The following is an 18,225-nucleotide window of genomic DNA, read 5'->3' on the forward strand; positions in this document are numbered from 1 at the left end:
CTGTGTGATAAAGAGGCAAATTACCTAAAAATGTTGGCATCTATAAAAATAGAGTGCTACTTCACAGGGTGTTAGGAAATAGGTCAGTCCTTACGAACTTCTTTCTACCAGATTAAAAAAAACAGAAAACCTTGAAAGATGTTTAAGGTTTTCTATTTTAAGAAATGAGATTTAATAAGTTTCCTTAAAGTATACTGTACACCCAACGTGGGGCTGAACTCACAACCCTGACATCATGAGTTGCATGCTCTATTGACTGAACCAGCCAAGTGCCCCTTAATGTTTCTTTTTGCTGCCCTACAGGGTTTTGTAAGGCAAATGTGTAAGGAAATTCTTTCCAATGACTTCCAGTGTTTTATTATCCTAAAGCAATTAGAGAACATTAAAGTTCTATGTATCAAGTGCCTGGAAAATTTTATGCTTTTCTATTACACTAACTGCCCAGCAGAGGTCTCAATAAGACAAACAGAAACAACAGTACTGTACCAGGCCCCTTCTCAGGCAACATTTTAAAGGGACAACTCAGTGACCCAACCAAGTTTAGAGAGTTGCAGGGGTAACACTGTGGCACCTGCATCCATAGTTTATAATGATACCTGGGGTCTCAAAATACTATGAATTCCTGATAGTTAAGAGAACAGTCTGGATGTTAAACTTGAGATGCCATGTTAGTTCTTCCTTTTAGCTCAATTTCCCATATTGATGGACTTAAGGCAACAGCTTACTAACTAACAAGGTAAGAAATCTAACAAGAGATAATCTTAAATATGTCTATATTAAAGCAAACATACATCTATGGAGTGAAAACTTAAAATAACAAGTCTTTGGTTTCTTACATCATTTCCCCTATATAACCCTAAAATTATAATTTATTATATTCTAAGTTCTGTCCTCAAAAAAAATAATACAACTGAGTTACTTAATATCTTTAAAGTTGCAAATATGTAGAAATATAAAAACATTACATATTCAGAATATATTTAATTAAAAATGTATCTATTTAAGTAGTATGTGGGAGGGGCGGAATTATTTTCTTCCCACTAATACTTTCTTTCGCTTTCTTCTAAACAAAAAACTTGTAGTTACATTAGAAAAAGGATCTTTTGTGCAAATAATTTGTGATGTTAAAACCATAAATTCTATTTTCTAAGAACAATTAGGAGCTTTATAAAAGAAAGCCACATAACATATCTTAAAAGACACTGCAATTCCTCTGCTTTTAAATAATTGCTGGAAAAACATATTTGGTTCTATCAGTAATCTCAGAATTAAGTATTCTCCAAAGTGCCACTTCAGGAGCACACTATTCAGCTCTCACCCCCAGCATTAAGAGCTGCCTATCAAAACAGTTAAAGCAGGTCAAAACAGTCCAACATAATTGGGTTTCAATATGTGAGACCAATATGTTCTTCTAAGATGCTAAGAAACCAAAACAAATACTGAAATCAAAATAAAAGATTACTTGCAGCTCATCATCATACAGGTTTAGTTCTTTGTTGTAAGCCTCCTTTCTATAATATTAATAAAGGGAATAATTTACTGCAAAGAAAATTTATTTTACATATTGCTAGCCATGAATTTTGTTGTTAGTTCACATAAATCTGCCTAGTACCACTATCCAAACAGCAGGACCATTTTATGTCCACATTTTGTATTTTCAAAGAGAATATGCATGACTTACATAAATGTAACTCTCAGTAGGTTTAACAATGGAGATGCAATCTAACAGTCATAATGACAGCAATGTAGGAGAGATGTATTTTTAATTACCTTTCATTTGAGTGACCTTATTTAAAATATAAATTGATAACTTAGAAGTTCCTGATCTCTTAAGGAGATTTTCAAAAACACTTATAGAAACAGTGAGATTTTTAAGAAACATCCTCCATGTCCACATCCTGTTGTAATTTCTGCACCATTTTTTCTTCCAGCTGCTTTCCTTTGCCTTTAAAAAAAAAAAAAAATTAATTCAATATGACCTTGCCAAACTTATATCAATACTTAATAAAGGATCTTAAATGTTAAGAAATTTAAGAATAGTAACTAAACTTACACATAAAAACAGACACATAGACCAGTGGAACAGAGTGGAGAGCCCAGATATGGACCCTCAACTCTATGGTCAAATAATCTTCGACAAAACAGGAAAAAATATTCAGTGGAAAAAAAGACAGTCTCTTCAATAAATGGTGCTGGGAAAACTGGACAGCGATATGTAGAAGAATGAAACTCGACCATTCTCTTACACTGTACACAAAGATAAACTCGAAATGGATAAAAGACCTCAACGTGAGATAGGAATCTATCAGAATCCTAGAGGAGAACATAGGCAGTAACCTCTTCAGTATCAGCCACAGCAACTTCTTTCAAGATATGTCTCCAAAGGCCAAGGAAACAAAAGCAAATATGAACTTTTGGGACTTCATCAAGATCAAAAGCTTCTGCACAGCAAAGGAAACAGTCAACAAAACAAAAAGGCAACCCACGGAATGGGAGAAGTTATTTGCAAATGACAGTACAGACAAAAGATTGATATCCAGGATCTATAAAGAACTTCTCAAACTCAACACACACAAAACAGATAATCATATCAAAAAATGGGCAGAAGATATGAACAGACACTTCTCCAACGAAGACATACAAATGGCTATCAGACACATGAAAAAATGTTCATCATCACTAGCCATCAGGGAGATTCAAATTAAAACCACATTGAGATACCACCTGACACCAGTTAGAATGGCCAAAATTAGCAAGACAGGAAACAACGTGTGTTGGAGAGGATGTGGAGAAAGGGGAACCCTCTTACATACACTGTTGATGGGAATGCAAGTTGGTATAGCCACTTTGGAGAACAGTGTGGAGATTCCTGAAGAAATTAAGAATAGAGCTTCCCTATGACCCTGCAATTGCACTGCTGGGTATTTACCCCAAAGATACAGATGTAGTGAAAAGAAGGGCCATCTGTACCCCAATGTTTATTGTAGCAATGGCTACGGTCGCCAAACTGTGGAAAGAACCAAGATGCCCTTCAACGGATGAATGGATAAGGAAGATGTGGTACATATACACAATGGAGTATTATGCCTCCATCAGAAAGGATGAATACCCAACTTTTGTAGCAACATGGACGGGACTGGAAGAAATTATGCTGAGCAAAATAAGTCAATCAGAAAGAGTCAGGTATATATGGTCTCACTTATTTGTGGAGCATAACAAAGAACATGGAGGACATGGGGAGATGGAGAGGAGAGGGAGTTGAGGGAAACTGGAACGGGAGATGAACCATGAGAGACTATGGACTCTGAAAAACAACCAGAGGGTTTTGAAGGGGCGGGGGTGTGGGAGGTTGAGAAACCAGGTGGTGGGTAATAGGGAGGGCAGGTACTGCATGGAGCACTGGGTGTGATGCCAAAACAATGAACACTGTTATGCTGTAAATAAACAAATAAACAACAACAACAAAAAACAAAAATAACACCCCCCCCCAAAAAAAAGAATAGTAACTAAACTTACACAGGTCTTACAATCTACCATGCATTAAGTAAGTATTCCATACACCCTCCTAACCTGCATTTTAAATATGAGGGAACAGAGACCCAGAGACCGATGAAATTGTACCAAATCACTAAGTAACACCATTAACTCAAAGAGCTAGGATTGGAATCCTGGCCCTCTGGATCCAAAGTCCCTGCTTTTAACACTGTACTTATCTACCCTCAGAGCATTACCTAAATGTTAAATAACGAGGGGCGTCTGGGTGGCTCAGTGGGTTAAGCCGCTGTCTTCGGCTCAGGTCATGATCTCAGGGTCTTGGGATCGAGTCCCGCATCGGGCTCTCTGCTCAGTGGGGAGCCTGCTTCCCTCTCCCTCTCTGCCTGCCTCTGTGTCTACTTGTGGTCTCTCTCTGTCAAATAAATAAATAAAATCTTTAAAAAAAAAAGTTAAATAACGATACATTCCTGTTGTCTGGGGGTCAGTTCATATCGCCTATACATGAAATAATGCTCCAGGATTTTGTCTATTTTGTTTTAATAAAATTTGGTAAAAAAATTAATCTATTTAACCTATTCAACATGCAGTTTCAGAATTTGACCTTTACTAAAGTTTAGGAAGGGAATCATTCAGGAATCAACTCTTCAACTAAAGCTCACCAAAATTTCTCTCCCTTCAGGTAATCTGCATAAGTAAATTATATAACAGATGGTTTCTGGTGCCTGCTCAGTAAAAACTGGTTTTCCAACACCTCACAAAAGAATCTATGCACACAAACAACTGCCCAGGTGGATGACCACAGGCAAGTTACATAAACACACAAAAAAGGTTTTAACACAAAACAGCAGTTCTCAAACTTGAGTATCAAAATCAGTGTCAGAACCCAGAGAGCTACAAAGGAAAAGAAGCTCAGACTCAAAAGGCCTGGGCCTCCATATTTATAAATTCCCCCAATTAATTCCCACTCCAACCAAAGTTGGAAAACCACTCCTATAAAACAGTGTTCTTAATAAAAACAAATATGAAGCAAAATCTATGAAATTGTTACTTGAATCTTTGGACTAGCTTATGAAATATGATTCTATGAAGAGGGAAAGAAACACCATATGTGTTAAAATTGGAACTGGGAAATATAATGTATAAATCATATTTTTAAAAACCAAGTTGTATCATAAATCAGGTATTTACATAAAAAAAATTAAAAGCTGATACTCATTAACACAGACTGCAACAATATAGATTTTTCATCTCTCTACTGAAAGAGAACTCCTATGTAATGTAGTACTTTACCTGCAAGAGGGGCCCGAATAAGATGGATGTTTTGCTTGACTTCTTTGATGTCCTGAACTTTCTGTAATTCCTTATTTTTCTTTAATCTAGGATAAAACATATCAAAGCCAAAACTTCAGTTACTTTAACATCTTTAAAAGATATTAATAATTTATAAAAATAAATTTTATTAGCCACACAGATAAGCAATGAGAAATCAAAATTATTTTCTAGTTCCTAATAAGCGTAACAAATCAGGATTTCTACACTACCAACTTGCTCATTGATTATATCCCTAGTACTTAATTGGGGATAAAGTGGAGATTAATATATATATTGCTGAGTGAATGAAGAAATATGATTGAAAGAAAGAATTAAATCTCAGACATCAATGTCTATCATACAAATAAAATGCCTAGATCTTTTCTCCTCAAACTGAGAATACACTGTTACCTAATTTTTTTAAGTCAGTAATTATAAGAACACAAAACATGTAAAACATTCATTTTAGACAAACATGCTAATAGTCTTTCTCAAACATTTTTTTAACATTTTTGTAACAATTCATTCATTTATTTTTTTTTTTTTTAAGATTTTATTATTTGACAGAGAGAGAGATCACAAGTAGGCAGAGAGGCAGGCAGAGAGAGAGGGGGAAGCAGGCTCCCTGCTGAGCGGAGAGGCGGATGTGGGGCTCAATCCCAGGACCCTGAGATCATGACCTGAGCCGAAGGCAGCAGCTTAACCCACTGAGCCACCCAGGTGCCCCAACAATTCATTTGTTTAAAGCCAGAAAGCCATTTGCACATAGTTTTCTATGACAGATTTAAACAGTGATGAGATAAAAAAAATAAGTAAATCTACTTTAAAAGAAAGACCAATTCTAGACTGGGGCCAGGGAAGTATAAGATGAGGCCACACCTTGTTAGCCATAAAGAAAGCACCCAAAAAAAGATGAGGAATTGTCAAGATGACATGGAAGCCTGCCTGAAGGAATTCCCACTGGCCAATCTGGAGCACTTGGAACATCAAAATAAATAATGACAAATAATTATAACCCACTGAATACCGTAAGAATGAATGAATACACACAGATCTATGAATAAACAATAAAGGAATACATTTTGAAATTGTAAAAGGGAGAAGTACCTTTATATGGGAAAGCCAACTAATTAAGTGTAGAAGAAATTACTGAATTGGAAAAATCACCATTTAGCAACAATCACTATAATAACAGATTCAGACAAGGCTCCACTGGATGCTAACACCACTAGGCACCAGTTTGAGAAGGGACTCTTTGTAGAGTGTCAAAGTATTTCCCCTAAGATACGTACTGATTAAAAAAGGAGGGAAAAAACTTCCCCTTGGAGAAAACTGGCAGATAACCCTTAACCAAGTGATCAGTCAGATGGGACAACATGTGCCTCCTAATACATATCTTTCTTAAGCATCATTCCTATGATATTCTAGCCAAAAGTACCTAACCTGAATCTAATCATGAAGCAAACATTAGACAACCATAAACAGAGGAACAGTCTATTAAAATAACTGACCTGTACTCTTCAAATGTCAATGTCATTTAAGACAAAGATGAGAAAGTGTCCAGATAAAAGAAGCTTGAGGAGATATTACCACTAAATGCAATGAAAGATCCAGGACTTTCTGTTGCTATAAAGAACATGACTAGAACTACTCAAATCTAAATAAAGTCTGTAGGTTATATAATAGTATTGTTGAATATTAATTTCCTGATTTTGGTAACTATACTACAGTTATAGAAGAACAAGTTCTTATGTTTAGAATATATACACTGAAATATACTCAGGAGAAGCGCATCATGTCTTCAACTTACTATAGAGACAAGGACACAGTCAAGAATATACAAAAGTTCTTTATAGTATTTTTAATTTTCTGAGGTTACATGGAAACAAAAAGTGGAAAAAAAATCTCTAGATTTCTAGTAGTAATTATTTTTCCAAGAGTTACTTGATACATATATTCATACCTGTTCATTATAAATTTAGCTTGGCGCTTCTGTTTGATCTCTTCAACTCTCTTCATTGCATCAACTACAAAAAAAATTCGTAAGAGTTAGCAAATTTTTGCATATCCAAGCAAAAGCTTTAATGATCACTCCCCTTTGTTCCCATTTCGAAATGTATTAAATGAAAAACTCATTGTAAAAACAATCCCTACTAAAATAGCTGAAGAAGGTAAGTACTCTTGGCTGACATCACTGTTAACTATCTTTCACAAATCTCTATTTTTATTTTACAAAAGCCTTTACTGCTACTCAGTTTTCCTTCTACTTTAAACCAGCCCAATGCTTCTCAAACTTTACAGAGAATGGATTAATGGCGACTAATCCCCTCTTAGCTTATCCTCTCCATTAATAAAAGCATCATTCTGGGCATAAATACTATTTCTCTAAGTGCTGGGATATGATCTGCACAGGACGAATATTGACAGAATAAACCAATCCTTTTACCATGTTCCCAACCACTAAAATCCAACTGTTCTGGGAAGTGTGTAGAGGAGCTGAATCCAAATATGCTCTAGAATCTATACCAGCACTAAGAGAAACCACACGTATAATTTTAAATTTTCTGGCAGCCACATTATAAAATAAAAAAGGAAGAGGTCAAAATCTAATAATAGATTTTTGTTTAACCAACATATCCAAAATACTGTCATTTCAACATAGTATAAAAATTACTGAGGTTATTTTATGCTTGTTTTCATCTGAAGTCTTCAAAAACTATGTATTTTACATTTACAGCAAATCTGGATTCAGACTAACCACATTTTAAGTGCTCAGCAGCCCCTGTGGCTGCCATATTGGGCAACACACTCCCAATCTATATTCTATGGATCTGAAGAGGAGCAGGATATTTACATCATCTTAAAAAATCTCCCCAAAATATACTTATTAATTACAAAGGATAAAATACTAACTTTACAGTGAAGAAACATACCAGGGGCCACCTTAACCAATGATCAAAGTTAACATGGCCAGAAATAGGACCCCAATGGATAGCATATGCTTCCCTATGGCAGGACACAATGATAAGAACTCAGCATCACATCAATGGTATTCTTACCAAACGTACATTACCCAAATCTAACTTTGAGGCAGTATCAAACAAATGCCAATTAAAGGATTTTATACCAAATGCGTGACTCATACTCTTCAAAACTATCAATGTCAAGAAATATCAAAACTCACAAAATATTAAAATTTTGACGAGAAAAATAATGCATGTACTATTCTTACACAGGTCTGAAATTAAATAATACTATATCAATGCTAATTTATTGATTTTAATGACTATGGTTCTATATGAGAATGTTCTATTTTTTAGGAAATACTGTATTTTTATAGTTCTATTAAACCACTTAGGGATAAAAACATTATGTATTGTCAGATACCCCTTATGCATATAATTTAAGTTCAGAAAATTATTAGAAGGAAAGAAAGGGAGAGAGAGAATAGGTAAATTTAGTTAAAACGTTATTTGAAGAATCTGGACAAAGGAATTCTTCAACTTTTCTGTTGTCTAAAATTAACTCAAAATAAAAACATTTAAATGTAGGATGCCTGGGTAGCTCAGTCAGTTAAGCATCTGCCTTTGGCTCATGTCATGATCTTGGGGTTCTGAGATCAAGCCCCACAACAGGCTCCCTCCTCAACAGGGAACCTGCTTCTCCCTCTCCCTCTGCCCCTCCTCACCCCCGATTTGTGCTACCTTGCTCTCTAATAAAATCTTTAAACAAAAACAAATACACATTTAAGTGTAATACACTTTTAAGTGTATTACTTAATACACATTTAAGTGTAATCTGGAGTCCAGCAACATTGGCACTATCTGAAAGCTTGTTAGAAATGCAGAATCTTAGGCTCCACCCAGATATGCTGTATCACAATCTGCATTTTAATAAGACTCCCCTTGGGGGCGCTGGTATTAAGATGATGCTTCTATGAATAGCCTAAGACAAAGTCAACTCTACATCTGCACATGCTAAATATGCCAGATATACAACTTTTTCTTTCTTTGCCTTTCAACAGAAATTGATAAGGCTAAGTTCTAGTACTCAAAAGTATTTCTATACTTTAGAGTTACTCAGAAGGGAAATAAAAATACAGAAGTGCAGGTAAATCCTTTCCAAACAGTAAGACACTACATTTCCAAATATTCCATAAGACTGAAAAATTTTAAATGTAAGAAGCACCTGATACTAAAAACTTGATCTGAAATACAGAGACATAAGGGATAAAATACAAACTATTCCTACTAGTTTTCTTTTTTTTTTTTTTTAAAGATTTTATTTATTTGTCAGAGAGAGTGAGCATAGGTAGACAGAGTGACAGAAGAGGCAGAGGGAGAAACGCGCTGAGCAAGGAGCTCTGATGTGGGACTCGATCCCAGAACGCTGGGATCATGACCTGAGCCGAAGGCAGCTGCTTAACCAACTGAGCCACCCAGGCGTCCCTATTCTTACTAGTATTCTTGTCTTGGAAGGTCTCCTACTGTTGACATCAGCATCTTAACAAAGGCTACTCAGCTCCTATCTTGACACAATTTAAAAATGTAAGCAATGAATATAAAATTATTGCCAACAGATTAGCTTACAGACCTATGATATTGAAATAGGGGTTGTGGGAAATCAAATCTGAGGAGGCTAGCTTGAAATAGTAACTAAAAAGAAAACAAAGGCCAAAATAAAATTCAATGGGATATAGAAATGCTTTAGGACCTTCTAAAAATGTCCTTGACAAGTTTGCCTTTTAGAAACATTGTAAGAATTCAATGTGTGGTGATAGATGTTAATTAGATTTACTGTGATCATTTCACAATATATGCAAATATCAAATCATTACATTGTACACCTGAAATGAATGTTATATGTCAATTATATCTCAATTAAAATAAAAGAATCCTATTTATCTCTTCTGAAATCCTTGAGTTTGAATCGTGTTATTTTTTTTAGCAAATAAACCTAGTAAAATCCACTGCTTTTCAGAAATTAACTCTTCCTCTAATTACAAAACAGAAGGAATGACTTTATTTAAAAAAAAACAAAACACCAAGAAGCAAAATAAGGAGCAAAATTAAGGCCATGTGGAAAAGGCCAATTCCAAAACTGGACTCTGGTATCTCCACATGGTCCAGGAAGATAAAAATCTTTTAGAGGGTGGTGAAGTACTACCACAAAGCCCCTACTTTTTCAATTCCTCCTCCAAAGTGCTATGACTGGGCAAAAGGTGATAAAAAGCCCTGCCTATGAACCATTCAAATCTGATAAAGTCGGGGCAATGGCTCAGTTGGTTAACTGTATGCCTTCAGCTCAAGTCATGATCCCAGGGCTCTGAGATCAAGTCCTGTACTGGAGAAGGGGGGTGGGAAGGTGGAAATCCCTGCTCAGTAAGGAGCCTGCTTCACCCTCTCCCACCCCCTCCCCGACATTGTGCTCTCTGGCTCTCTCTCTCTCTGTCAAATAAATAAATAAAATCTTACAAAAAAAATTGGTAAAGTCCACAGGACTCTGAGCCCTGGGAACTTCAAATTAACAAAACCAACTATATCACCTCTACACCCAAGACTAGAAATGGCTAAAGATTGCATAAGACAGCTGTAGGGAGAAGAAAAGTCAAAGTCAAGGGCCTCAAACATACACATAGGGGCATCTACAAGCTAGCTTAAGGGATTTGGTTTTACTATATATGCGATTTTTTTCATTAGTCTCTGCCTACTTCAGAAAAATGAAAAAGACAAGCACTAGTTATCCTTGCTTTTAACTTCAGTAGTCTATAGGTTGACTGTACCTAAGTCATGCACTTAGAAGTTCTCTTAGGAAATATAATTACCACCTTCAGTACTATACTTTTCAATTTTACAGAAGTATTACATTTTATAAGGTATCCAGAATGTAATGTTTATAACCCTTAAACCAAATTATTTAAACTTGTAAAGTATCTTAGGTTTTGTGTATATTTTACCTATGCCACACTCACCCCAAAAAAAGTATTCTCCACCTCTATTCTCAGATTTGTAAATCTTTTTATATCTCTGTATAGACACTCCAAATAATATAAAATCTAATAATTACATTTTTTAAATATTTTATTTACTTTAGAGAGGAGTGAGTAGAGGGAGGAGCAGAGGGAAAGAATCTCTAGCAGACTGCACTCTGAATGCAGAGCCCAACACAAGGCTCCATCCTACGACCCTGAGATCATGACCTGAGTTGGAACCAAGAGTCAGACACTTAAATGACTGAATCACCCAGGAGCCCTTACACTGTTTTTATAATGGACACATCAGCCAATTCTGAAAAGAATTTGGGGCAGCTTTCATAAAAGATGCAAGTACAACAGAACCATTAAAATGAGGAAAAGAATAAAAGCCAACCAATGAAAAGAAAATTAATATTTAAATATTAAACATTAAATTCAAAGCACTATCCCAAAACAGTCTCTCCTCAAAATTCCTGGTAATTCTTTGTGACTTACTAGTTTTATTCCATAACTCTCGCTGGTATTTGACAGGTTCATTTCTACGTTTTTCAAATTCAAATGAATTATCCTGTAAGAAAAGGAAAAATATGGTTCTAAGAGAGATACAAAAGGAAACATTTCTTAAAAACTTCTCCTCTTCATCACAAGAACTGTGTTTCAAATCACAGACACATATTAAGATTTCCCTAGGGTGACCCTAGCAAATGCCAAGTTTTCATACTACTTCTCCTTTACACACCAGATGTACAAGACAGCCCTACTGAAAACATCAATCAATATACAAGTGATTTTTAAGAAGACAAGAGAAGGAGGGTATCAGCCCCATCCTTCAGAGGGTCATATAACAATCATGAAGATTTCAAACAAACTGAAGAGGCTTCCCTAATTTCCCATTCCAAGATAAGACAGACTCACAGGCAGAAAACTTTCTTTTAGGCTGAACCATATGAATTACCACTTTTCATAGATCAAAGAGAGTCAAACTTGGAGAACTTCATATTGTTGAACCTATACACCTATCATGTTTATACATTTCAGTATTGATATAGCTTTATTATAACATCAAAGTGTAAAACTACACATCTTCAAATAAATGTGGTGCTTCTCTGCATGACAAAATTTTCTCCCAGAAATTTTTCAAGTCCTCTCTAAATGTAGTTGGTATTTTGACAGTTAATAAACCCTACTTACCTCAAAACATGTGAAACAATTTTAGAAACACTACAAATTTCTTAGAAAAACTACAGGTCTATTTCTTAGTTTTCAAATCTATCTGAGATTGGCAAATGGAACAGCACTAATTCCGTATTTACCTATTTCATTTACACATACATGACCTGTTCAATCACAATAACCTCAGCAAGGACAAGGCAAACAACTGGTCATCAGCAAATGACTGTGACTGGCATCCTTTCTTCTCTCATGAAGTTGTCACTTGCATTTGAAGTGCTGTTTATTCTCATCCATACTGGAAATTATTTTGTGACAATAATTGTGAATTGGCTTTGCACCTTGTCAAAAAATATTCTTCCCATTCACTGAAAATGAAGCCAGGAAGGGTCTTTACAGCAACTGCATAGAGATTGCCCTTGGAACCCTCACACACTGTTGGTGAGAATGCAAGTTGGTGCAGCCACTTTAGAAAACAGCATGGAGATTCTTCAAAAAGTTAAAAATAGAGCTACCCTATCATCCAGCAATTGTACTACTGGGTATTTACCCCAAAGATACAGATGTAGTGAAAAGAAGGGCCACATGCACCCCAATGTTCACAGAATGTCCACAATCGCCAAACTGTGGAAGGAGTCGAGATGCCCTTCAACAGACAAATGGATAAAGAAGATGTGGTCCATATATACAATAGAATATTACTCAATCGATAGGATGAATACCCACCATTCACAACAACATGAATGGAACAGGAGGAGATTATGCTAAGTGAGTAAGTCAAGCAGAGAAAGGCAATTACATGGTTTCACTTTTATTTGGAAATTAAGGAATAGCATGGAAGACATTAGGAGAAGGAAGGGAAAAATGAAGGGGGATGGAAATTAGAGGGAGAGACAAACCATGAGACGATAGACCATGGGAAACAAACTGAGGGTTTCAAAGGAGAAGTGGCTGGGGGAATGGGTGAGCCCGATAATGGGTATTAAGGAGGACACAGACTGCATGGAGCACTGGGTGTTATAAACAAACAATGAATCATGAAACACCACATCAAAAACTAATGATGTACTGTATGGTGACTAATATAATAAAAAAGAAAGAAAGGAAAGAAAGAAAGAGAAACTGCCCTTAAAGGAGTAGAGAGGTGGGAAAGAAGAAGTCATGGAGGGAAGGAACAGTTTAAAGATCTTCCTCCTTCAAAGGCAGCTTGTGCAGCAGCTTTCACCTCCTCCTTTTATAGTGGTCAAATGTGGACAAGCTTCACCAGGCCCTTGTAACAACTCAGTAACAACCTGATGATGGACGCTCATGCGTGAAATTCCCTCACCCATGACTTCCCATTATTCCTCCTTCAACACACACTTCCCTGCTCTCAAAGTCCTATAAGGAAATCCAGAAACTAACAAATTTGTCTACAACAAATCTTATCAGAGCCCTCAATGGTATTAAGGAATCCTTTAATCTGTTAGCTTCCTCTTAAAATCCTTGAGTAGTAATTCCCAACTTCACCCCAATCCATTTAAATTATTTTCCCTTTTGTGTGCAGGAACTAAAAAATGGTTTTTTGAGAATAAGGAAAATTACTTCCATAAACTGAACTGGGAATTTTTTCCTTTACAGAATTCTGCGGATTTATGGTTTTTAGGATGTTGCAATATTATTACAATCACCAAATACAAATAAATCACTCATCAATCTTGTCATAGAAAATCTTGTTATAGGCAAATTACATTTAATACCTAATAATAACCTTCCCACACCAAAGTTAGTAATTATACTGATAGCTAATTATACTCACCACTGTAAGCTCTTTACCAGCTGCTTTACGGAATGCTTTAGTCCATCTGACCTTGCGAGGATTCCGCTTCTTTTTAAAGTTTTTATGACACTTGGATTTACAGAATCTGAACACCTACAAAAAAAGTTAAATACTAGAGTCAACATTAAGAATGTTTCTATCCAGGGCGCCTGGGTGGCTCAGTGGGTTAAAGCCTCTGCCTTCGGCTCAGGTCATGATCCCGGGGTCCTGGGATAGAGCCCCACATCGGGCTCTCTGCTCTGCAGGGAGCCTGCTTCCTCCTCTCCTCTCTCTCTCTCTCTCTCTCTCTCTCTCTGCCTGCCTCTCTGCCTACTTGTGATCTCTGTCTGTCAAATAAATAAATAAAATCTTTAAAAAAAAAAAAAAGAATGTTTCTATCCTAGGATGTTACACATGCCATAAAAATATAGTGTAAAGTCTGAGAAATGACAATGGTTCTAACAATTCCTTCTACTTACAAACCATTTAAAAATATGTGAGACATATAAGATTAAATGTACACTGAACTATTTTTTTTACTATTATTTGACTATCAAATATCATCACAACTATGGCTCAGGAGCCCCAAATATATGGTTAAAAATCACCATTTTTATAGATTAACAATAAAACCTTAAAATCATCATGAATAATAACAATGTTTTCAAGGAAAGTCATTTATTTAAATCCCTTCCTACTTAATAATAATTCTCAAATTTCACTTGCTATATACCTCAATGGGGGTGAAAGTTTCAAACACCTATTCCAAAATCTCATTTGGTTCCTTCCATCCATCTTGTTAACAGCACAAAATAATTTAAAAAAAGCAACTAACATTAGGTATAGATTTGTGTTCTAAAGTATTTACTCATAGGTCTACTAGGAAAATTCTTCAGTATTATAATTCTCTACCTTTATACCAGAAGATATGACCCTTTATCAGTGCTAACTTATGACTTAATGATGCTTCAATGTGCCCCTGAAATGGCTTACTGGGACTCATTGGAAGTCTAAAATACATTATTTTATTACTTTCTAATGTCTTAGAACACACTGCAATTTGTACATGTAGAGGAAATCTGAAAAGAAAAAGTACTACTTTGGAGTACTGGATCTTGACAAAGAATCTTAAATTAAATTATCCTACCAGAAGATGTGGCCCATAAAAAAAAGTCAAAATGAGGTATAAACATTTCAAATTGTGTGTACAGATCACAAACCTGTGTGTATAGATCACAAGCCAAAATACTTTTCATTTTATGTACACTTTGTTCTATGGGGGAATTAAACAGGTCCCTATACACACTAGGACAGAGTTTTCTTAGAACAGTATACTAGTTTAATCTGACCCAGGTCAGTACCTCCTAGAGAGGACAGGAGTCAAAACATGTCTATATTGTTGAATTAGTTTCAAGGCAAATGGAAATATATGCATACAAGTGGATCTCCTAGAATATCCCACTATGAATTCACTATCAGTAAATTTTTTTTAGTATTTTCAGTCCAAAGGACGATTAACTTTTTAAGTAAAGCCTCCTACATTTAATACCTTCTAGATAACTCCTAGACAAGTCCCCATTTCTGAGATATACCTAATGAGATGCCTGAACTGAACTCCTGGGTCTCCTCAATTCCAGAGCCAAAGGAGAGTTACAGAGAAGTCTACCTGAACTCTATATCTAATAACTAAAAAGAACAAGGAAGTACCTGAAGAGAATGGAATCACTGGAGATGTGAAGGGAATTCAATCCACAAATAAGGATCTACTATGTACCTGATATTATCAGGTGCTAGAGATACAAGAATAATTAAAATATGATACTCTACCATGAGAAGCTTAGGCTAGCATTGTTAATAGTCTCGATTTACAAAGGAGACATTGAGATCAGGATAGGGCATACACAATACATACAATACAATGATCATGTTTAAGTAACATGGAAATACAAAATAAGGGAGTGCTTTAATCTATGGTGGGGTAGGTGATGGATGGATTGTGAGGCAAAACTTCATAGTCCTCTATCATCATCCTCAGTTTTCAACAAATGATCTAATATTTCAGCTTCAAAGTTCTTCAACTCTTCCTTAAATTCCACTGATTGAACACTTATTAAGGCCTCGTTAGGGGCACATGTATTTTCTATGTTTGCAAAGTACATGAAAATATGGAAAATTAACACTAATTCTACCATTAAGAAGCTACCCAAGAAGCCTAAGAGGGGCGGTTTCTATGAGAAACAGTCTCAAAGGCTAAGAGAAAAAAGGCAGAAAAGAGTGGCTATAAAAATGACCAGTGCCTGGGGTGCCTGGGTGGCTCAGTGGGTTAAGCCTCTGCTCAGGTCATGATCCCAGGGTCCTGGGATTGAGCCCCACATCGGGCTCTCTGCTCAGCGGGGAGCCTGCTTCTCCCTCTCTCTCTGTCTGCCTCTCTGCCTACTTGTGATCTCTCTCTGTCAAATAAATAAATAAAATCTTTTAAAAAAAATAAAAAAAACTTAAAAAAAAATGACCAGTGCCTAATCTGGAACCAGAGTGGGACGGCAGAAAGAAAGCAAAGACCACTATACTTTGCACAGGCAGATCGATGACCTCATAACTAAATGAAAGGTGCAAAGATGATTCACATTTCTAGCAAAACTGTCTAGATATAGGACAGTGGTATTAATTCAGAAAGCAAAAAAGATCTGAGGTAATTAGGAATTCTTTCAATAGGCTCACTGCTGGTTACAGACAGAATCTCCACTCCAGTGGAAAATTCAGACTAGAGCTAAAAGAGACAGATTTGAGAATCATTAACACAGAAAAAAAAAGAAATACCTATCTTCCTTAGTGCTTCAGGGCCTCTACTTCTTATATCCCCAGGTAACTCTGTTTGGGATCCACAGGTCTTCCCTAAAGTAAGATGGCTCCCAGCCAATTCTAACCTGTCCTTGCTAGCAATACAGACTTCCTCATCAATATGAATTTCCACTGTGTCTGCCAGATCAACACCCAACTCTAGATAGCTCCCAGGATCTGCTGTTTTAATTCCTATACCCATCTGAGAAGCAGTGCTCGACAAAAATCATAAAATTATGATAACCAGATCATCTACAAAGTCATCGTGCCCACTGTGAATTAAATGCCAACCTAACAACTATTTAGTTCGTTTCTATAAACTTTTTATCATGTTCCTGACAACAGATATTCAAAAATCTTCTGCATGTTCTTTCCAATTCCCAAACCTAGTTTTGGTCCCACACTTTCCGCAGAAATCCCTTGCTCCTAATAAATGACGTCAATATCTTCCATCTGTAAGAGATATATGGTGATGACATAGGATCTGTATTTCCTTAGCATATCAAAGTCACCTGTTTGGAATCCTAGATCCTCTTCTCCGCCCCACAAAGACACCAATTTAATAGAGCAAGTGGAAATGAAGAATCTTTTTTTTTTTTTTTCGCAAGTGCCCAGTGACTCAGAAGCAAATATGAGAGGTCGAATTTTGAGAAACATGTATTAAATAAGCATAGAATGAGATTCATTCTGATATGACAAATTCATGTACCATTCACAAAGCCTTTCACAACCAGGCCTCGTAATTACGTCTATATTTTATGTTTATGTACGTACCTTTTTGTATACAGACTTATATGTGTATTTACAGCCTTACCCCAGGCCTCTATCACGATACACAATCCACTCACTTCCCCAGAGACTGCTTCGCTGCGCCTCTACTCAACTGTTCACTTTACTTCCACTTAGAATGTACTCTCCTCATTTTACGCAACATTCAAGACCCAGGATAAATGACATCTCCTTTCTGAGCCTCTTCATATACGACCCTCCCCAAGTCACCTGCACCTTCGTAATACAGAACCACTACTAAGCTATAGGTAACAGTTCAATCAACTTCTACACGTCACGGACATTCTCAAGTTTTATTCGTCTCTGTGGACACAGGCCTTAGTAATGATGCTTGACTGGGCATATATTCAACAAAGTTTGCTGAATTCAAGAACTTCACTCACATACGAGAGAACAAACAGCCCAAACACACCCCCGGATTCCATTCGGCGCTGGGTCAAGTAACTGCGGAACCTCGCCGCCGCCAGCCATGTCCAAAGCTGGGCTGCTGTAAGGGCTCGGTTCGGGGCACCCACAAGGAGAAATGCCCTCAGGTCAAGGACGAGGACAGAGCTCCTTGTAAAATCACCCTCTTGTGAGGGCAGCGCAGAAAACCCGAACCAAACGCTCCAGGAGCAGGAGGACCCGGCGCCGAGCCGGACCAGCCTCACACACGCGGGAGCGTCGCAGAGCGCGCGCTCGTCTTGGGCGTCTCACCTTGCAATCGTTGCGGACAAACATCATGCCGTGGCCGGGGTAAATAGGACCTGAACAGAAATAACACTTCTCAATACGCATGTTGAAACCGCGTGAGGACCCCCTGCCCAGACGCCGATCTTAAGTGGAAGTGACGCAGCTGGGTCACAGGAAG

The 18,225-nt window shown here is 36.8% G+C and overlaps 1 protein-coding gene across 1 annotated transcript; it reads right to left on the bottom strand.

Moving 5' to 3' along the window:
- Nucleotides 1-756: 756 nt before the first annotated feature.
- On the bottom strand, nt 757-18,225 carry RSL24D1 (ribosomal L24 domain containing 1). Its single transcript, XM_046010011.1, has 6 exons — nt 18,072-18,225; nt 13,749-13,862; nt 11,276-11,348; nt 6,770-6,833; nt 4,786-4,871; nt 757-1,945 (listed from the first exon to the last, which is right to left on the bottom strand). The coding sequence occupies exons 1-6, from the start codon at nt 18,150-18,152 to the stop codon at nt 1,872-1,874; spliced, it is 492 nt and encodes a 163-aa protein (XP_045865967.1). The 5' UTR covers nt 18,153-18,225; the 3' UTR covers nt 757-1,871.

Source organism: Meles meles, chromosome 6, assembly GCF_922984935.1.
Source record: "Meles meles chromosome 6, mMelMel3.1 paternal haplotype, whole genome shotgun sequence".
Classification (NCBI taxonomy): Eukaryota; Metazoa; Chordata; class Mammalia; order Carnivora; family Mustelidae; genus Meles; species Meles meles.